Source organism: Dermochelys coriacea, chromosome 6 (assembly GCF_009764565.3).
Source record: "Dermochelys coriacea isolate rDerCor1 chromosome 6, rDerCor1.pri.v4, whole genome shotgun sequence".
NCBI lineage: Eukaryota > Metazoa > Chordata > Testudines > Dermochelyidae > Dermochelys > Dermochelys coriacea.
The window spans coordinates 110072336-110094711 of NC_050073.1; the positions used below are offsets into that span (position 1 = coordinate 110072336).

Consider the following 22376-nt stretch of genomic DNA (forward strand, 5'->3'; position numbering starts at 1 on the left):
ATTCCCTCTGCGCCCTTGGAAAAATCACCTAGTTTCTCCGTTCCCCATCTGCAAACTGGGGATAACAACACTGCTCTACCTCAAAGGAGGGGGTGTGAGGTGCTCAGAAGGGGTCATAAAGGTATCTAAGATATTCAGAGGGACCAGCTTTCATGATGGGTGTAAACTCTAACACGAGAATTGAATCCCTTTCACAGCCGTGAACGACTGGCTTGCAAACACTAAGATAAGGAGGGGAGCGGGAAAGTGAGGTAACAGCCATATTTCCAAGTGGAAAGGGGAAGTGGGGAGGTTAACAGGCTAACCCCAGAATTAAATGAAAGGATAGAGCAGAATAACAGCATGCTTCTCTCCAGACTCGCTGACGGATAGTGGTGGTGGGTAGTTTACTGTTAATATAATCCCTCACATTTATGTTTATTTTTACATATTTTGTCAGTGCTAGAGATCCTTGGGTGACACCAGAAGAGATTTTTTCCCCTCCTGGGAGGCAGTTACAGAGAACTTCTTCAGGAGCCCCCCCACCCACCCCCAGGAGCTCCGTCCGCCCCTATTGGAGTCAGGGAGAGCTTTGCCTCTAATTTCAACTGGCGCAGAACCCTGAGCCATGTGATTAAATCACCTCTCAGCCGTTTTTGCCCTCACAGACTATCCTCTTACATACAGTCCAGTCATTATCCTTTAACGTCTTATTGCCAAAAAAGTCTGCAGCTTGCAGCTTCAGAGCGTGCATTATTGAAAATTAAAGGCTAGCTAGTTCATCCTCTTACCCGCCTGTCTGCTACTATACAGTAGGCTATTTTAGGTATCTATGTGGAGTGGAGTTTTGGTGCGCTAGGTTCAAACATACCCGGAACAGTTAGGTTTTTGAAGCCCCCAGGAGGAGGAAGATGATATGGCAGGAAGGTTATAGTTGTGTACATACATCTTAATGACTGATACTAACTACAGATCACACTGTTTACCTGCTGCTCTTGAGTGATTTCTGACATAAGGGGTGGCACAAAAGCGCCAAATACCTTCACAATCTTGTAACTTGCTCTGAGAGGAATCCAAGCAACACGTGGTGTGGGAATTTCTAGCTCTAGAAGTTGTGCATTGTCGTCTCAGATATGGTGAGCTTCCCCCGTCCCTTCAGTTTCCCTGCGGGAACTTTATTTCCCTCAGGGCCTAACAATCGCTGAAGGCTTACTTTTTTGTCTCAGCAGTTGTAGAATTACAGGTCAATGTTTTTTTTAAAAAAATCGAGCATAGGCTCGAGGACATGCTAAAAAACGCTGATAGATTGTGTGATTCAGACTGTAAATGCTCTTTTCTTACACTCTAGGAAAGCTGTAGTCCTTCATTATTAAACAAAACTTTTATAAACAGTGGAAACAAACAATGACAACTGGCCCGTTCTAGAGTCCAGCCACTAGGAAAAAAACCCAGCAAACCAGTAGTTTACTGATGAGGAGACATCTGAGACATTACATCCTGGATCAATAGCTCTTGCTCCATTACACGGCGTCTGTGTACTATATAGATGTTTGTGGTGGTGCGTGCATGTTTGGGCTATATTTGATTTTAGAGAGAGAGAGATTAAAATACTGGCGGATAATCTGCTCTAGGAATATATGTTAAATGTTCTGGTTCTGTTGTAGTCCTTAGTAATATTGCCATATGTCACTGATAAATTGAAGCCTATGATTGCTATAGAATTCTATTCGACCACTGAATTTTGGGAACATATTGGTATGCTTAGAAAGAAGAGTTGCCTGCATCCTAAGGCATTGCTTCCAACCTGCTCCACTTTCTGTAATTTCCATTTCAGTATCTATTTTTGCATTTTTCACTCCGTGCATCTGATGAAGTGGGTTCTAGCCCACGAAAGCTTATGCCCAAATAAATCTGTTAGTCTCTAAGGTGCCACAAGGACTCCTCGTTATTTTTAAGGGATTTGTTGAGTTGTTTTCCTAATAGTGCTTTATTTAACTATGCAGGAGCTATAAGTGTCTAGGACTAGTCTTGTTTTGCTTTCCTTTCTTTCCACTTGCTCTGATGTGCTTTTGAATAGCATGCGAACAAGATCAAAGGATACTTTTAGCACCTCCAACCGCCTCATGCAGCATTTACTACAGGGAAAAGGATGATTCATTTTAAAAACTCTGACAGAGAGAGAGAGAGAGAGAGAGAGAGAGAGAGAACATTCCCTCTGATTGAAAAACAAAACAAAACAAAACAAAAAAACCCGCAAACACCCTACGTGAACTTTAAAGTGAGCCCTATTATCACGTTATTTAAAGGTCTGATCGTGTCAGGTATCATACCGGAGAAAAATGTTATGTCTGACAAAATGCTTATATTTTCCTGTGGTATTAATGAGAAGCTTGCCCTGGGCTATTTCCCCATCTCAGAGGGCAGCAGATGCGGAAAGTCCTTAGGGATCAGATCTTTGAAATTTCATCAGCATTCATGGGTGACCTAGCCTTTTGAAGCACAATGATAGACATGATAAATCATCTTTACAACGAATTCTAATTATCCTTTATGTGGCTTGGGTGCCTCTTGAAAAGCAGAAATCTAACACTTTTCCTTCATTGCTTCCAGATTTCTATGTGGGTGTCAAATGTGGTTTGTTCTCCTCCTTTCCCTTTGTGGATTGCATGAGTCCCAAACCGGTAAGTGTGCAGGAGGCAAACTACTCTATTAAGTTACACGATTGCCTGTATTGAACTAAATTTAATTCTCTCCCCACTCCCAATGAAATTACGTGGCGCGGTGTAAAATAAGATTAGAAGTATACCATTATAGCAATTAATACTATAATGCCTCCATGATTAGTGTGCTACATTGAATTTCATGGATTTTTGCTCACTGTTGGCTAGATTTCCCTTGGGTCCTCTAGGCCAAACCATTGTATTCTTAGTAAATTAAATGTGAAATCACAGCGATATACTTTAAAAAATCCACTATAACCTGTATATCATATTAATAAATAAATCCAATATAATCTGTATGGCATAACATTATAGCCCTATATAATCGGGGGGGGGGTGCCTTTTCTATAAGGACCACTGTTAGGGTATGGAAGTCCTGGGTGTCATGGGCCATAAATGGCTTGCTGGGTTTATAAGGAAAGCATGTGCTCTGTCAATGGACCTTACAGCCATTTAGCGAGCGACAGCACTTTTCAAGGCCAGCCTTTCAGAGTCGCCGGTGGTGCAGAGCTGGTGGGGGCTGGCAGGCGCTGCCCGGCTGGGATGGGGGCTGTCTGTGCCCCGAGATTCCGGCGCTGCCCACCCATGTGTGTCGAGCAGAGGAGACCCCAAGGGGGCTGCCCTGACAGGAGCGCGGCTGGATGGGGACGCACAGTGCGGAGAACAGTCAAAGCGCCACGTGCCCAGCGCAGCATTTTGTATCCAGGGGCTGATCCAGATTCTTTCTACCGACCGGCTCTGGCTCCAGCGGGCCTTGGATCGGGCCACGGCTGCCTTGTGTTTTGCCAGAGCTCTCTGGCTCCCCAGTTCTCATAGCAGGGACACGTTGCTGGGGGGTCTTTTTGCACGCGCCCTTCCGGACGGCGCCTCACCGGGCCCAGCAGCGCAGCCCCCGCCTCCCGGGGATGGAGCTGGATTGCAGCCCAGCTACCTAGCCTAGGGGCCGGGGCGGGGGAGCAGAGCCCCAGCCAGCAGCCTTGCCCGCCGAAGCATTACGGGGCCACACAGCGGAGGGAATGGCAAGGATGGGCCAGGCCTGTTCCGGCTCCACACCGGAGTCACGGACTGGGGGCGTGGGGGTCCCGCACATAGGGCCCCATGCTGCTCTCTCCTACTGATCCGGCCACCTCTTAGGTGTCACCTGTGGAACGCGGGCCCCCGCCGCTGGCCCGTGCATCCGCGCGAAGGTGCCGGGGAATGTCACGCCCCCCCCCCCGCCCCCAGCTGGGCGAGTGCTGGGCTTCCCTCGCCGTCCGGACTCTCTTGCGCGTCCCCCGCCGCGCGGCCTTCGATCCAGGACTATTCACAATGCGGGGCCCGCGCACCTGTGGGAAAGGGGGGCTGGGCTTCCGGCCCTATAAACCACACCGTGCTAACTGGGGTCACGTGGGGGTGCGCCCACTCCTCCGTTCCACCGGGACCAGGGGCTTCCCGGGCTCCGGCGCTCTCGCTGACGGAGCGGAGTTTACCCGAGGCTGCAAAACTTGAAAGGCGCCAGCGCGGTGGCAAGGAGCTAATCGGTGGCAAGCAGCGTCTGCGGGGCTCTGCTTTGGCTACAGAGCTGGAGGGGGGAATTCCTCTGTTCTGTTCCCTTCTAACACTTGCCAGCCCGCAGATTCTCCCCCCCCCAGTGCCTTTAAAGAGGAGCCTGCTTGAAGTGGCCCGGCCCCTGATGGAAATGGGGTTATTGCCGAGGTACGGTAATGGCTGTCTGGTTATCTGCAGCCAGGACTCTGTGGCGAGGAGATAAGATGGTTATTAAGAGACCCGTTTTAATGCTCGGGGATCGCTTTCAGAGCGCCCAAGAAAAATGGACTTTATCTAGTCTATTATTATATACAATCGCGCCGCTGATGTTTCACTTCAGTTTACAGCCCATGAATAAAAGCTAATAACTTTCCCTTCTGCCTGTTTATCGCCTGGACACCTGGGGGATTTTTCACTTTGTCAGAGCTTATTAAAGGGAGACTTTTAGGGGTTAGAGCTGGGGGTATTGGGGCTCTCGCCTCCTCGGGGCTCATTTAATACCTGCCATTAATTACTGATGTCGCACACAGGACTTTCGGAGAGCGGCTGGCTAAGCCAAGCCCGGGAGAAGGGCTCGTGGTTACTGCGGGTGTAGAGATGGGGGTGGAATTAATTCCTGCTGGGGCTGAGGTTTTCGCTGGCAAAGGGGGTGAGGCTGAACCCCGGTAGGATTGAAGACATGGGGGACTGGGCAGTGGGAAAGAAGCGCATTGCAGGTGGGACTCAGGACATGGAGGGTGAGTCTACACTGCACTGTTAGCCCATAACTGGAATTTAGGTTCAAGCCTAACCGCCCCGCCCCTTTCTGTCTACACACAGGACCTCACAGGGTGGAGGGTCTGAGCCTGGGTCCCAGGGCTCAAACCCTATCGCTTTGCACTATCTATACTTTGCAGCCCCGCTGGACTCATGTTCTGGGAGTCCCCCAAAAGCATTTCACAATCCCACAGGATGACTTTCTTTGTCCTATGAACAGACAAGTTTTCCCACACTGCACCATGAACAAAGGGCTAGAAGGCCACATTTTGGAAGGGCACTAGGAAGTCTGGGGTACGGGTGGTTGGACTTGGGCCTGAAGAATGCAATATAGATGCTGGAGCTAGATGGTTGTGACCTAGGTTTCAACAATGGCTTGCAAATGAGTGTAGCCTACCTTAACAAACCCAGGCCCTGCTAACTTCAGTTCTAGTAACTCTGGGCTTACATTGCGGTGTAGACATACCTGGAGAGGCTGATGGAAGGAGACCTAGGGTGAAATCCTAGCCCTTTTGAAGTCAACAGCATAACTCCCATTGACTTCAATAGGGCTGGAAATTCATCTCCATTTCCCTGTGGCAGTGAGGACATGGGGATTGTGGTTATGGCAGTAGCCAAGGTACAGGGGCATGACTCTGGATGGAGGGTATGGGGCACTGGAGCAGTAGAACTTTGGAAAATTCACTACCCTGCCCCTGTCCAGCAACATTTGTTACCCTTTCAGGTGGTTTAAACTCCCTCCTTCTGCTCAATTTACTTAGATTGTAAGATCTTTGGGAGCAGGGACTGTCTCTTTATTTGTGTGTACAGTACCTAATACAGTTGGGGCTGGGACCTCTAGGTGCTAAGCAATACCAACAATTATAATGTTTATTTATTTATTTCACTGTTCTGATGAAATTGCTTCTCTCTCTTCCCCCATGGAAAACTAGCAATATTGCCCATGCTCATGTTCCCAACAGGAACCTCATCTTCCTTGGGGAATGGGTCCATGTGTTCCTTCCAGACATTTCCCACCAAAATGGGTCCCTGAAAGCATTTGTAAGGAGAGCCAAGGAACCTTGATTGGTGAGAAGTTTGGAATTTCAGGAGTATTTCACAGGGAGAAGGGACCTGAGGCTGGTGGGACTGAGGACCTGGGGGGATGGGATGGGCTTGGCAGGGGGCTGATTCTGGGTGAGACTGTGGTAGTTGAGAGAGACAGGCTAGACTTGGCCTAAGGGCAAGGGATTGATTCTGGGTGGGAGGACTGAGGATGTGTTCTGGGATGGGGGGGGGCTTGGAATTAATAGTTTCGGAGCCCATTGAACCACCTCGGTGCAACTCTGGACTCAAACGCCATGGTGGGTTTTTCCTTTCCCCAGACACGTTTGACTATTTTGTCCGCGTTCAAATTTCCATCCAGCGCCTGCCTCTGGATCCCAGATTCCATAGCCATTATACAAGCTGCTGCATTCATTGGCTGCTGCTGTCTAAAACAGTGATTTTCAAGCTATGATCTGTGGAGGTCCGCAGACTGTGTCTAAGATTCCCAAAGGCGCCCCCCCCATTCGAAATATTTTAGGGTTCCTCAAATGGAAAAAAAGTTTGAAAACCATTGGTCTAAAATATACGCTTTTTAATCAGCTGGAAGCCTGAAATGGGAGACCCCGTTTATTTTGGGGGTAACCAAGAGCCAGGATGCTTTTTAGTGCCATTTCCTTTGGCAAAACTTTTCTTTATACTAGCAATTGATTAAACCCGGCAGGACGCAAGGTAGATCCGGTGTCCTATGGCTTGGCAGATGTGTGAGCTCTTACACAAGGAATCACTTTAGGCAGGCGCAGCTCAGTGTAAACTGGGCATCACTGGACTGGAGACTGGCTTCTAGCATTCATAGGAAGGTGTCAAGAGTGTAATTTTTCGGGGGGGGGGGAGAGAAAAGCACAGTGGTGACAGTTTGGATCCCTTACTGAACCTCGCCTCTGCAAAGGCGTGAATCTCTTGACTGCGGGGCTGCTCCTAAGCAGTAGAAATTAAGGGCGCGCAGAAAAGGAGGAGCTCGGCGACGGGGCTCCCCCTACAGAGCCGGGCTGCATAGCTTGTTCTGCTCACTGGCGCTGGAGTCACGCCGAAGCGGGGACAGCGCTTTGGCAGTTTGCTTAGGAGGAGAAGTACAGGGAAGGGGATTAATGCGCGGCCCAGCGCCCCTGCCCCCGCTCGCCGCCGCGCGTCGGGGCGCTGTCTGTCCGCCCGTCACCGCAGGCTGATGTCACCGTGGCTGCGAGCCCCGGCGGGATTGGCTCGGGCAAGGCGCGCAGGGGGCGCGGGGCTCCTGCAGCCCCAGGCAGCGGCGGCGGTAGGCAGGGCACCCAGGCAGCGGTGCCAAGGCAGCGCTAGGCCTGCCTCCCTCCCTCCCCTCCCGGCAGGCGACTTTTCAGGAGGAAGCCACCCAATGCAAAAGCTCTGCCTCCAACTTTCCTCCTTAGCAGCAAAGCCGGGGGGTGGCGGTGCGGGGAGCTGCGGGGAGTACAGCCCGGGAGTCTGATTTAGGAGGTGGGGGGGGGGGGAAGCCTGCAGGGTTTCCACGTGTCCTCTGGGTCTGCTGGACGGCGCTTCTGGGAGCCAGAGAGGCCGAGGGGGGATGCATCTGCCACCGCTTGCCACTGAAGTCGCTCTGAAGGCAGCAGGCACGCGTCTGTGGCGGAGGAGAGGCGCTCGCCCCTTCAGCCCAGCCATTAGAGACCCGTTCCTCGCCCCCGATGAGGAGCGGAGCCAGCTGCTTGTGTGTCTCGGGCTCTCTGGTTAATAACAAGCTTTTAGGGGAGCGGTAGCCCCGGCTGGAAAGTATTTCCTCAGGCGTTTCCCTTCATCCCTTGCTAACTGTCATCACAGACTTCCCGGGCAGCCCTGCCTTCCTGGCACTCCCCCGGAGAAATCACCAGTGCATGGGGGAGGCAGGAGAGAGGCGCTCCGGGTCAACGGCAAGGGCATCCTCAGACGAGCCCGATGCGGGCTGGGCGCTGATGGCCGGCAGGAGCGGAGCAGGGGACAGAGGGGAAGAGGCTGCGGCTCTGATGGGACGCTGAGCGGAGCTGCTGCTGCTCGCCCGCGGGAGGAGCCCAGCAGACCAGGTGCGCTAGAGGGGGAAATAAAAAGGAGCGAGAGAAATTGGTGGATTTGCTGCCTGGCTTCTGGCTTCCCTAACCCCCAGCCCTGCGCAGCCTGCCAGTATGAAGGAGTAACTCGCACCCAGCGTGGTTCTTGGCCATCGCTCAGGGAGCCGGATATTTCAGACCAAACGATGGCTTTCCAAAAATCACCCGATCCCTCCAGCGCCGCCAGGAAAAACCCCAGCCTGCTGGAGATAGGCGCTCTCTGCCTGGACTCCGACATCATCTTCGGCTTCACCAGCCACCTGCTGCGGAGGAAAGGCAAGGTAAGAGAGACCACCGCGGCTGGGGGTTGTTGGGACAGGAAAGCGCTCGGGGCCAGGGGCAGCAGTGGGCGAGTTGGGTTTGGCTGAAAGCACCGATTTCCGACCAGTTGTAGACCGAAGCTAAAAGAAAACTTGCTAGGGTTTAAGTGTCTCCTAGTTCCTACGTATAAAGTAAATTCCGAAACGTGCAACGAGCCCACGTGCAGTTTCAGCACCACGAACAGTCCAGGCTGCACAATAAAAGCCCAGCAATTAAATCCGGGAAAGACACCGCTGCTTAGAAACACCCTTCCCAGGGCTCCTCTATATCGGTCTCAATGGTAAACGCGCGGAATACAGCAAAGCCACTTAATTATCCCTTCTGAAAGGGATCCGGGCGGCTCCCGCGGATCACCTTGCGTAAAGCGTGGAGCGGTTGGCTTCAATCTACAGGAAACCTTCGAAATGGGGGTGTCTTAGAAATACTTGTGTCTATCCAAGGTGTTTTTAAAAAAGCGCCTGATTAGTTCTAGCAGCATGACTCGCAGCACAGAACCGGAGCTGGAACCCAGGGCCCACCCACTCTTTCCCGCTGCAATTCAGCCCGACTCTGTGAGTCGAAGGAGGCTTTTGCAGCCATTACTCAGACGCATGAAATATTTAAGCAAGTTACTAAAGACCTGCAGAGCGCATTGAGTAGACACGATAACGAGAGCGGGCACATGACTCAGAATCATGCTTATGTCTCTGTCTCCTCTGCCCCCAGGTTAATGCCAGGGACAAGGTACTAATGCAGCGTTCCCAGCTGGGCACAGTGCAGCGCCCCTGCAGCAGGGCAGCTAAAGGTTCGCAAGGGCGGGCTGCTTGCGGGCCAAACGCATTGAAGTTTGCCATGGGCATCCCTGAGGCGGTGAGTGGCCAGGTGGGCTAGTTACAGTGGAGGGTCTCCGGCCAGGATCTTTAACAGCTGGTGTAAATTAGGCCTGGAGTGTCACATTTTCCGATTTTACCAGCCTCTCCTGATGGCTGCATTGTTTGGCTTGTGCGCGCTTGTGATTTGCGCGCATAAACTCCGCGGGGGACCTCGCCTGCAGCAGCAGGTGATGGGGAATGGCGGTCATCGGAGGCACTTGGAGGGATGCTGGGCTCCCACCGGGAACAAGAGCTTTGCAGAGCTGCCTCGTGCATGCGTGAGCCAGCTGGGGCGCCGGAGCTCGCAGGGGAACCGCTGTCGCCCGAGAGAGTCTGGGGAGGTGGCGCATGAAGCAGAGCGTAAGGGAGCTAGCACGCAGTTGACAGAGTTCAGAGCCAGTAAGTGTGCATTTAATAGCTTTCATTACGGATTAAGCGTCTGGGATAAGTCTGCCTGGCAAAGGCAGTCTCCCTGATGAGGCGACACGCATTATAGCGCACCCTGATCATTGCTTGAGCGCCTAAAAATCCAGGTGCAAATCTTCGGGAGCTAGAGAGCGATTAAAGTTATGCGGCCAAAGAGACTTTCCATTTAAAGACCTTTTATCGACAGCCCGCATTTCGGGCTGTGGATCTTCACTTCACCTGTGTCCAAAGGTGAGCTGCAAGAGGCGCAGCGCGTTATTATTATAACCCATTATGAGTCAAACACAAATCGCGCGAGTGCAATGCTGGTACATATCGTTGTCCCGTATTTAATGGGGATTATGTGTTCGCAGAGGGGAACCAAAACTTTCCAACCTGCCTGCCCAAAGTCAAATGCACGCATGCGAGGCAGTCTAGCGGCTCTGCAATGAGGCATAATAAAGAAACCACTTGTGGCTGTGTGTTTCCGGAGTGAACCCCCTCCGCCCCTTCTAAGTGGTTCTGGGGATCACAGAGTGAGAGCGTGTAGATTGAATTCGCGGGGGACCTGTGCAAGCCCATGGCCAAGTCTCTGCCACCAAAGTGCGGAGTGGCACGGGGCCAGCAGATGGCGCTCCAATCACAGGGACCGCTCTTAGCCTGCGACCAGAGACCAGAGTATATGGCCTCAGCTCTCGTGCTTGCTTCATTCAGGTACTTATGCATTGGCAGGGCTCAGACTACCCGGTGCGAGAGCAGTAGCTGGACAGGGCAAGCAGGTCTCAGATACATACGTAGCAAAGACCCAAGCCACGCAACTACCCTGCCTGCGAGAGTGAAGCGTGAAGCCACTGCCCCTCACGCTCTTGCAGGTGTAAAACGCATCCAGAGCCTCTCCGCGGGTCAGAACCGAACCGAAGGGACCTTTGTTGTCCGGGGGGGGGGGGGGGAAGCGTAGCAATCAGGGGCAAGGAATGGTTTCACCCATCTGTCTGCCCGCAACAGAAGTGCTAAGGACAGGAGGCGGAACGGCAGCCAGAGAGACAATTAGCTGAGGAACGGGGATTTCTCCACCTGTCGGGTCAATTGTCACATGCACATTCCTGAAGAGCTGATGGGAATGGGGGGAGCAGTACACAGAGTCCAGCGTGTGTGTGTGTGTGTGTGGGGGGGGGGGCGAGTCACCTGTGCAAGGTGCGCGAGCCTCTCAAACGCCACCCGAGCACACGTGGCTGCGGCCAGGCACCGAGCTGCATCGGGAGAGATGCCTCGAGCGAGCGAGCTCTCCACGCACAATGTCATAAAACAAACGGCGAGAGTAACTCAAAGGACGAGCTGTGCCTCCTTTCTTGCTAGTTTGAAGTGCAGAGCCCAGGGTTCAACCCCATTTCCTTCGCAGGCACCCTTCCCCCCCTCCCATGATGTAGCAGTTTAAAGGCCTGATCCTGAGCGTTGTTTGGAAAGTTTGGCTCGGGCTGCCCCACGCACACTCCCAACAAGCAACCCCCTTGTCACTGCTCGGGAAGTTTTTATCTGAAGGGCTTCGCCTGGCAGGCAGCCCACTAACGCTCCGGAGAGTTTGGAGCCGAACGGAGCCTGCAGGGTCAATGTGGCAAAGAAATGCTCAGACTCTAGCGGCTCCCACCCCGTTCACCCCACCCCACGCGGAGCCCCTCCTCCCCTCGGAGCAGTTTTTCCTAACGCGCTCCAGTGCGCTCGGTCCCTTTCTGCCCCGAGGTGGGGAGCTCACTCCTCCTCCGCCTTCTCCTCTCGCCTGCTCCGCCCGCTGGCTCAGTCCGGGGCTTCTCTCGCGAACTTGCAACCCAAACTTTACTCCTTTGAGTTCCAACAGCATGGGAGGAAATATTACGTAGCTCCAGGCCGCCGCCCGCCGCAGCAGCCGCCCTTGCAAGTGGAAACCAAGGAGCCGGACTTTGCAGCCCCCGGTCCCGGCAATGGGCAGGAAGGTCTTTCAGGACAGCTCGGGACTGCGCAGCCCAGTGTAGCTGCAAAGAGCTGGGATCTGGGCGCGCGGGTGGGTCAGGGTCCAGGTGACAAAAACCTGCCTGGTCCGGAACCATGATCCGGGCTGCAGAGAACCCAGGTGGGAGAAGGTGTCTGGGCTCTGAACACGGGGCTGCGGGGGTAAGTTGGGGCGGAACTTTTCACGGAAGGTTAATGGAGCCTGGTGCAGAGCGCGAGAGGTTTCCTCCCTGCCCTGCGCGCGCGGATCCCCCGGGTGCTCGGAGTTTGTTGCTCCTGTAGTTGGCCGCGCGCTTGGGAGGCACGAGGGAACTTTGCACCGGAGGCTGTGCGAGCAGCGTGCGCGGGAGCCGGTCAGTGCACCGGGCCGAGGGTTGCAGAGTTGACTTTTTGCACCGGTCCGGCCCGGGGGCTGCTCTTTGCAGGGGCCCCTCTTTGCAGGCTGCCCCAGTTAACGGGAGCTGCTGGCTCCTTGCACCGTCCTGAGTCGTTCTCTCTTTGCAGGTCGCGGAGGGAAGCTCTGGGCGAGAGCCGGCCCCGCTGTCTCTGGAGCTCGCCCCTAGGAAGAGGCTGCCGCCTGCCGCCGATGAGGACCGTTGCGGCAGCCGCCCCGCTCCGGAGGGAGCTGGGGCCGTCTCGCTGGCCGAGCTGGGGCACTTCGAGAGAACCGGGAAAGGAGGATGGTGCAAGAACTGCCAGGTCAAACTGGCCGAACTCAAGAAGCAAGCCGTGAAACTGGCCGCCAGCAGCAGCCCAGCTAACTCCCTGCCGGTAAGCCAGGCCCTTGCCCCCTGCCCGGGCACAGACTCACGCGGAATGGGGTTGCGCAATCACACCTGGAGCACACACAGCTGGAGAGCTGTGGAGCCCTTACCTAGAGCTCTACACTGTGGCCACCCAGTACTTGGCTACAGCTAAATCTTTGCATACTACACAAATCTGGGTGAAGAGGGCTGTCTAACACATAGCGTGTGTAGAGCTGTGCACCCAAGGTTCCTGGTACCTGTCTAGAGCTCAGCATCTGGAACTCAGTGCTACTGCTATCTCGTTTTCTGCATAGTACTTTTCTGGGTCTCTGCGCTGTTTTAGAGTAATAGATCTAGTTGCTATGCTGCAGAACTAGATCTCTGCATAGTAAATAGCTGTGCTTATACATAGTGCAAGTCTAGATCTTTGCATAGTGCTGATCCAGAGGGGAGTAGAGGGGGCAAAAAAAAACTAACTAGTTTTAAGACTGAGCTTGGTAAGTGTATGGAAGGGATGGTATGGTAGGATTGCTTTACATTGGCACATGGCCCATCTGTGACTGCTAGTGGCAAATATCCCTAACAGCTGGAGATGAGACACTAGATGGAGAAGGCTCTGAGTTACTACAATGAATTCTTTCCCAGCTGTCAGGCTGGTGGGTCTAATATATTTGGGGTCAGGAAGGAATTTCCCCTCAGGTCAGATTGGCAGAGACCCTGCAGGTTTTCATCTTCCTCTGCAATGTGGGGCACTGGTCACTTGCTGATTTAAACTAGAGTAATTGGTGGATTCTCTGTAACTTGAAGTCTGTAAATCATGATTTGAGGACTTCAGTAACTCAGCTGGAGATTATGGGTCTATTACAGGAGTGTGTGTGCTGGGGAGGAGGTTCTGTGGTCTGCAATGTGCAGGAGGTCAGACTAGATGATCACGACGTTCCCTACTGGCCTCAAAGTCTATAAGTCTATAAGTACAGATCTAGGGCTCTGTATAGTATACATCTAGATCACTCTGTCTATACTATTTTGCATGTGACTTGATTCTAACATGGGTGATTTCAGTACTAAAAATGGTTAAAAACATTTCAAAGACTTCAGATTTCAGACTCTTCTGTAGTAAAATGAAATTGCAGCCATTGCAAACTCACTCAGTATATACAAATAACTGATTGCCAACATTACTTTTTGCTGACAGTGTGAGCTGGAAAGTAGATTAAACGTTGTGTGGAGTGCAGTCAGGAACACACACTGTGTCAGAGATCAAAGTCAATCCAGACTGTGCAGTCTTTCCTCACACTAAGAACATGAAGTGCCAAAAGTGCCCTTTGTCAAACTTGGTAGAAGTTGGTATAAGTGGCCTGTGTCTCAGAGCCCCAGTCACATAGTTCTGGAGATAGTCTGAGCTGAAACGACAACTGTGCTTTACAGGACGTTAATTTGTTCTATTGCAAGATCACTAACAATTGGCAGTAGCACTAAAGTGGCACTAACAATTGCTCATTTCATGTAGGCCATAAAATGCTACTGAACGTTAAACTGTGATGTTCCCGATGTGCCTACATATTTCAATCACATAATTTGGAAAGAAAATTTATGAAGGACGGTTTTGCTGGGCCCTAAATGTCTGGATGCTTGAATACACATCTCTGCTTGGTGGGTTGACTCCTGTTCTTAATCTCACAAGGGCAAATCTTGGTCACATCATATTCTCTTGCATTTATGCCTTCTACTCGACATTGATGAATATCTGATAATGAATGAGTGTATAATGCATGAGTGTTCTGGGGCTTTCGTTTGCCATAGGCATTGCTTTACCTATAGGTAGTGTGTTTACCTGCACAGTCGTCTTCTTCCTCTGTGTATATGATATGCATTTGTTAGTTGCATTATATTATTAATGTGTTCTCCTAGCACAAGTATGTGAAACATTACTCTTAAAAGCCATTATAGGTAAAAAGTATATTCACAAACATTAGGTAGTGGGACAACATAGAACAGAAAGCCCTAGTAGTTCATTTATAAGGCAGACAAAATGTGTATTACATTTTTGATAGCATTGGAAGTAACATTGTTTTCCAAACAATGCTTATCTGGATGTTTGCAAGAAAGGGGGGGGGAGGTCTGTAGAGGAAGCCAAACCCTCTTGACCTTCATTTTCATTCAAAGAGTTCCTGTATGATCTACAGAATTCCCATTGAATCTAAATATAGTTTTGTTTGGAGGTGCATTGTACTGTAGTGTCAGTATGCAAAGCTCAGATTATAGTACCTTAGGGCTTGATCCAAAGCCCTGTGAAATCAATAGGAGTCTTTCCATTGACTTCAGTGGGCTTTGGATCAAGTCCTTATTTCTTCAGTGTAAAATGTCATGTGCTTTATCTCAGCTGAAGGCAGAACTATTGGACCTCCTGTTGTCTGGATCCCCATGAATGGTGAATAGAAGTTTAATTTTCTATTGTTAAGTGTATGTGATATACTGGCTTTAAACGAAGCATACAATGCCTGAATCCTTATTATTCTTATAGGAGTTTCTGCCTTTATTGGAAAGTAACGGGGTCCTATATTTAGATGGAAAAGTAAATGGATCTTTGTCATGGGAAAAAAATACATATGCTGGAAAGTCAATGGGTCTTGTCCAGGTGTTCAGGTGAAGAGACCTGTCTCCAAAGGCCTGTTTGTGTGGTCTCATTTGTGTAAGTCTCCAGGGAACCTCCCTGATAAGTACTTGATGATGGGTAAATTAATCCCTCTTTTCTTCAGGGTTCAAAGCATGCACAGAAAAGTAATAATTTAATAGCTGTCGCAGTGTTAAAACCTTGACAAACTTGTTCTTAGAGTAATAGATACAAAGAGTGGTTAGTTTATTGAGTAGTGTATGATAATCTCAAAGTGCTGAAGCTGTACAGTTACAGGATATTTAATGGTTGAAACTGTATTTTCAAATGCCCACAATACATTTAGTTCAGCAAATAAATTACTTAGTACAGAGGAAGACAACATATTCAACAGCAAGAGTCCCTATTAACTTACTGTACACCAGTGCACTTTGAAGGCAACAGGAGATAATGGTCAACGGTCCCGATCCTCAGCTGGTGTAATCTGGCATTATTCTGAAGTCGGTGGAGCTATGTTGATTTACAACAGTTGAGGATCTGAACCAGTGTGTTGGCAGGTTGAGCATTTTATAATGTTTGTGCTAGAAAGGCAGCTTTTATTTTGCTTTCTTGTTTAATTACATAACAACATTTGAAAAAGCAGCTTCTCTTCCAGACAGTGGCAAGTCCATACATTGAAAATAAAGATAGAACTAATGACAAGGAACTAACATACTATGGGATGAGTAAACACAAGAAGGCTACTTCTTTGAACTTGCTATGTGCTCAAAGGATTTGTGGCCTTTGCCATGATAATTAAGGAATCTTTCAGCACAGATTCAGAAAGGTCTCTATACCTGGTACAGAGGCTCTTTGGGAAGGTGGGTGGGTGGTTTATAGATGAAAGAAGGACATAATTATTGATGAAAGAGGGAAGTTGCATTCTCATACATGGTGCAGCTGATAAGGGATTGAATTCAAATTAGTGTAAAAAGTCAAAATATTGTTTGCTGTCCAAAGGATGAGTTTCTGTAACCTGCCTTAAAAGATAATAATTGCTTGAGAATAGTCTGATTAATTTAACTTTTGTGCTGCTGCCTTTTGAGTAAAAGATAACTTAAAATGAGGTTTCATTGCTAGAGTGATGTGCAGTGTCTACTGGTACACATTTGTTGTGTTATCTTTTTAAAGTCCTGAAAGTCCACTGACCATATATGGACAACTGATAAGAAAGATATTAATCTTAGCCTAGGTTAAAACTCCACAACAAAGTTCTTAAACAAGAAATTTACTACATTCTTCACTATCAATTCCCTTCTTTCTGTGTTGTCTTTACTATTTACTGTCACAATGATACCTGAAAGTGAACTAAGATGTAGTTTCAATCAAGCATGTGTAGAAGCAAGCAAAGTTTAATGTGGAAGTAACATAGATTAACATTAAATATTGCAGTATCAGTGTCAGTTTACTGGGCCATGTACTGATTCTGTGTAAAAAAATAAAATAAAAAAGAAAGAGTCTTGGTTTATCTCTAATAAAAAGTTTTGTATTTGTCTGGCAGACTGGATGCCTCAGGGGATTGGTAATGGGATACAGTCTTTTACTAATGGCGTTCTGGTTTGAATTCAGACCCGGTTGGTAGTGACTGAAAGTTGTTATAATTTGACAGCTGTTTGGTGACGTATAGGAAAATACTTGGTGGTCACAGTCTCATTCCCATTTGGCAGATATCCTCATCACAAAACCACAGCACAACAATTAGCACTAATTGGCATAGTTGTTGGCAGTCACACAAGAGAGGCCAAAGATTGAATATGCTGTAGATTTAAATAATAATAATAATAATAATAATGCTTAGTGTTTAAGATCTTCACAGTACTTGACAAATGTTAATTAATTAATCCATTCAATGCCTCTGTGAGATGTCAAAGCAGTGTATGGACCTCAGAAAGGAGGGAAACAGGCAGAGAGGTTAGTGTTGGCCTACACACAAAAGTTATACCTCTTTACTTATACTGGTATAGTTAGAGCAGTACAGTCCCCAAGTGTGGATTCAGATATATAGATGTAAATATATATATAGTATAAAGCACCTTTACATCTATATATAGCCATTCCTGTATGGGAAGAGGGATAAGCTATACTGGGTTAAGACACCATAATGCCAGTATAACTATGTTCACAATAGGCACGTAGTTATATTGTTATAGTTAACTCTTCCAGTAAAAAATAACTTCCCTAGCCCAAATAGTTATATTGGTACAAACTATGTGTTTAGACCAAGCTTAAATGAGGCCAAGAGCACAGGAAGTGCCAGTTTCAGAGCTGGCATTGAAACTGAGGCATTCTTAGCTCCTTTAATGGTAAGAGTGAGTCACTGGAGAGAGCTGAGTACCAGCTTCTTGTATTCAGCCTCTTGTATTCTCAAGAGGTATATGTTGCACAAGTTACAGTCTCTGAGTGGCCATGATGTTCTCTCTAGAGGAGGGAAATATCGTAGTCTAGTATTGAGTTGATGAACATTTGTATTGTGGTTGGTAGGTCCTTGTCTGAAAAGAAAGGCTATAGTCTCCTGACCGGCAGGAGGTGAAGCACATTGTCCTGATTACTGTTGATATCTAGTTATCAAGGAACGGTGATGAAACTAAAAATACTCCAAGGCCTCACACTAATTCAGCAAACAGAAGGAGATCCTTTCCACAGAGAGTGTTGTCAGGGTCTTGGCTAGTCCTCAAAGTTTGTTTTACTCTTCCTACTAGTAACTTTTGCTCTTGCCTGAACTGAGCTCCAGCCAGCTGATTTTCATCCAAGTGATTATTTTGTGCAGATATTGTGACACCTTTGTGATAGCATTAGTCATAGAGATGAAGAATACAGTGTCATCAGCATATTGGTGACACTAGATCCTGGGGCATCACATGCCCTTTCCCAGGGGTTTCACATATATGCTAAAAAAATAGAGAGGGTACAGGTTTGAAGCTTGGGGGCTTAGTATGTGAGGGCGCTTGATGACCAGTTGCCCATCATCACTTTGGGTGCTATCAGAGTCTGGTCACAACCACTTATTCAGTCAGTTTGCCAGGGACAGGAAGCTTGGAGATGGGGTAGTCGTTTGTGAGATCTCTGGCTTCTAGTGTTAGTTTCTGAAATATTGGTTGGACTATTGCATGCTTCAGGGATGTAGATTAATAGTCTTCTCTGAAGAAGGTTTAAAGGACGTCATCAGTAGTGGATCCAGTTGAGCTTCCTTGGATTTCACTCATACAGTTGTGCTTACCTGGCTAAGCAAGGATCCAATTCACATGTGAATAACCCTCACAACTTCTAGTGCCTCTGAGTGTGTAAGAGATCTGAACTTCTTAAGGAGGGTGAGGTAGTCCTTGTTCTCTGTTGTGGGTTGGCTTTCTTTCTCTCCATATTCAGTTAATCTTTTGAGCTCTTTAGAATGTGGGGCAGTTGGGTCTGGAATTTGGTGAAGTCAGCTGATTGTTTGGAAAGATTTACCAGGCCTTGTCTAACCTGTGATTCATCTTTATTTTGCTGTGGGACTATTTTAACCCTGCAAACTGTCCCTGCTGTAATAGCGTTACCACACATTGGAAGAATGGTATGGGGGAAGCTTGTGCTAACCCTCTGTACTTATCCGGTGGAGAACAGGGAACTCCAGTTTTGATGTTCCAGTTTTCAGTGCCTTTTGTGAGCACTAAATTCCCTTTAAAATGTTTCATATTTAATTTTTCAAAAGATGCCTCAGTGTAGAAGGTGCATCTTTGTTAGTAAATATGAGCTACAGGGCATTTTTTGGATGCATCTTTAATATTTAATTTCTGCAACATGGAATCTTGCATAGACTCGGCTTTCGAGTGCTTCAGGCTATGAGATCAGATGTGGTTTTCAGGTACATGTGGAGCCTAATAAAGGGGATAGTGACAATGTCAGATCAAATGTACTGAAATGAGCAACCAGGTAAGCTAGTGTGTCCTCATCCCTGCAATAGTCCCCATGCTGTATAAAAGGCTATGAAAGCTCATGTGACTGAAGCAGGGTTGTAATCAGCTTGCCTAAAACATTTTGGATTGTCAGGCATGCCCTTCTAAAACACAGGTGAGCAGGATTATCATGCAGTGCTGATGCCTGAGGCAATTGGTCTTCTCACAGGGGGATCTGAAATGGGGGAAATTATGATTCCACAATTAGCTCCTGAGACTGCAGCCTCCTGGGCTGGTGGAGAGTCATTAGTATTGCTCTTGCTCTTTCTTGAGCTAATTTCTTCAACACCCTGGCCTAGTAGACAGAAAGGGAGGAAACACATAAACCAGTTAAAAATTGCAGGGGGTGTGAAAGAGCATCTGCTTCTAACATCTGAGGTTACTTTGAACCTGTTGAAATATGTAGTATTGTTTTATTGTTTTTGCCAAGAGTTCCACCTACGTGATCCCAACCAACTTCTGACATGTTAATACCAAGACTGTGGGAGGCAGTGCTCATCTCTCCTGCTGCTGCAGATTGTGAGTGATTCTCTTGTCTTGACAGTTCAAGACTCGTGGAATGTGGGCTGATAAAATCACCAACAGATTTTTCTCTACCCAGAGCAGGATCCTCCTCACTTCTTTCTCCATACCCTTGATACATGGATCTCCAACCCCATGGAAATGGCATTGTCTGAGTCCAAATTGCTCTACCTACTGAGAAAACACTGAAACCGGGGAGGGCAAGCTTAAACTGGCCTGTTCTTGAACAGATTTTTTTCTGTGAAGAGACCACTATTTTACACCATCCTTTCTAGAAGGAAGAAACTTTCTACCTGGATTTGTATACATTTCCTGCATGGAATAGTATGTTAGAAAGGCTCTGTTTTCCTTCTTTGAACTGAATTACCTTCATGAGCTAGATCTAGTTGGATGTTACTTAGGTTAAGAGTGAGGGAGATCTGTGTAATTAAAGTTACCAGGCTCTCTTTTTTTAGTATAGGTGAAAATCTGTGGAACCCAACTTATCATACATACTATCCCCATCCTCTGACCTGGAACCCCTAATTCTAGAAGGAGTATTCTCTACTTATATTGCCAATGTAGTCGAGTAAAGAATGTACTGATCAAGAAACTTGAGTTCTGTTCCTGCCTCTGCCACACTCTGTCATCTTTGAGAAGTCACTTAGGTCAGAGTTTTTGTATGTGTCTGCTAATTTTGTGTGTCTGTATTTGTGTGCCCAATGTGAGAAAACTAGGACTTTATTTTCAGAGCTTCTAAGCATCCACAGCTCCCATTGAGTTCAAATGAAGGAAGAATGGTCTATGGTTAAGGCACTGGACTGTGACTCAAGAGATCTGGCCTCAATTCTCAGCTCTGCCACAGACTTCCTGTGTGAACTTGGGCAAGTCATTTAATCTTTCTGTGCTTCCATTTCCCATCTGTAAAATGGGGACAATAGTCTCTTTTCCTTCCCTTTGTCTGTATTGTCTTTGGGGCAGAAACTGTCTCTTACTGTTTTTTGTTTTCAGTGCTTAGCAAAGTGGGTCTGATATTAGTTGGGTATCTAGGTGTATCGTAATACAAATACTAAATAGTAATTAATAATAAAAACTGGGCACTGATGCTGAGAATCGGATGCTGCAATAGGGAATTTCTCACTTGCAACTGGGTTGCCAAGTCTGGTAGTTTTAAACTGGGGGTGAGGGTGGGGGCTGTCTAGTTGGGGTCACTGGTTGCAAGTGGGTCAATATCATTTGAAGAGAAAAAATGCTTTAGGAACCGGAAACAAACCCAGGAACCTTAGGAAATAATCCATTAGAATTGTAAAAATGAGTCTGACCTAAAATAGCTCTGAAACTTGACAGCTAACAAGCAGGGACACAGTGAATCTGTGGAACAGGAAGTATGGGGTGGTGCAGAGTGTGTCAGGGCCAAGTGGAGCGTGTTTAGGGAACAGATAAGAGCTCAGAAGAATGAGAATGGATTAGAGGTTTAATGACGACATGGTAGTACCTAGAAGATGCTTATCTGCATATTGCAGTGGGCTCTTACTGTTGTATCGTTAGACTACTGTATTGATGAACTATGGTGGATCCTTGCCAGATCACAGAAACTATTGTATTGTTGTACTCATCCAGTAGCAAAGTGATGCTGTTATGGAAATGTACTAAAAATGGGTTACCTTGTTTTTTCTTAATAAAAATGTATTATTAAAAACATGAAAAGAGGAAAATGTTTGTAGAGATGTACAAGATATTGTTTTCAAATGAATATTACCAGCAAGGGGTATATGTAACTTTGCATAATAACTGATTTTTCTTCTAAGTAAATTAAAATGAATATAAACCGTTGGTGTAAATGTTATTTTAAAAGATGCTCTGGGTTATGCAGTAGCATAAGTGGCATATTCTGTATTGCAGGGGGTTGTGTTTGAAGGTATAATGCATGCTTTTATTGAACAGCACACACATCAAACTTGTGTAACTTTATGGCTCATACTTAATTATTGTTGACCCAAGACTATAAAACTTTGGATACCATCCTTTCTTTAAAACACATCTATATCTACACACACATACAGACAAGTAGTCCATTTTGACTGACTTTTCCCTAATGTTGAAGTTGCACAAGCTTTAAGGCAGGGGTAGTCAATTATTTTTTGTCAAGATCCAAATTTCTTGGTCAAGGTATACTCAAGGTCCACATTCTAGAGAAAGTAATTAAAACATTACAATAATGATAATAAGTAAATAAAAAGATTTCAGGGTCGGTTTAAAAGCATCTGGTGGTCTGGATTTGGCCCGCAGTCTGCTTATTGACTACCCCTGCTTTAATGTATATAATTAAGAGATGTTCATTTACATGTAGGAAAATATGTTTAAATGATATAAACAAAACCATTCATTTTAAACAGAAACATTTCATGTTCATTTTTGCGTGTTTACTTTTAGCACTTAGAATCAGGCTTTGTTGCTTACATATTGTGCTAATGCAAATTGCATTAATGCTAATGGCAGGATCTGAAGATGTGCCAACACTAAAAGTTAAATATACTGAAATATTCCTCTTCCCATGAATCATGCCTTAAATTCAGGCTTTATTCAGTATTCTTGGAATTTAGTAAACTGATCTGAATTTCTCATTGAAATGGAGGCCAGTATTACCATATGTCAGTACTTGTACAAAATTGATTAGAACACCAGACGGGAGTGGGAAAATGATCAATTTTCATTTAGCTCTTAGCAAATCTTCTGCTAACGTTGTTGGGGGATTTTACACTACTCAGTGACTATGACATGAAAGCATTCTGAACAAAACTGAAACTTGATACCTCTATTTAGGGTGAACATTGAAAGGCTCTCAGCATAAACTGTGGAAGCAAAGCA

The 22376-nt window shown here is 47.4% G+C and overlaps 1 protein-coding gene across 2 annotated transcripts in view; it reads left to right on the top strand.

The window, feature by feature from the left end:
• The first annotated feature begins 7280 nt into the window (after positions 1–7280).
• KIF26A (kinesin family member 26A) overlaps positions 7281–22376 on the top strand; it is a 134804-nt gene continuing 119708 nt past the window's right edge. The window contains exons 1-2 of one of the 2 annotated variants that reach the window (XM_043516716.1): positions 7281–8400; positions 12184–12450. In XM_043516716.1, the coding sequence (XP_043372651.1) occupies positions 8266–8400; positions 12184–12450 (402 nt within the window). In that variant the 5' untranslated portion in view covers positions 7281–8265. Of the gene's footprint in view, positions 8401–11434; positions 11842–12183; positions 12451–22376 lie in introns of those variants that run through there. The other variant, XM_038407528.2, reaches the window with a different exon arrangement.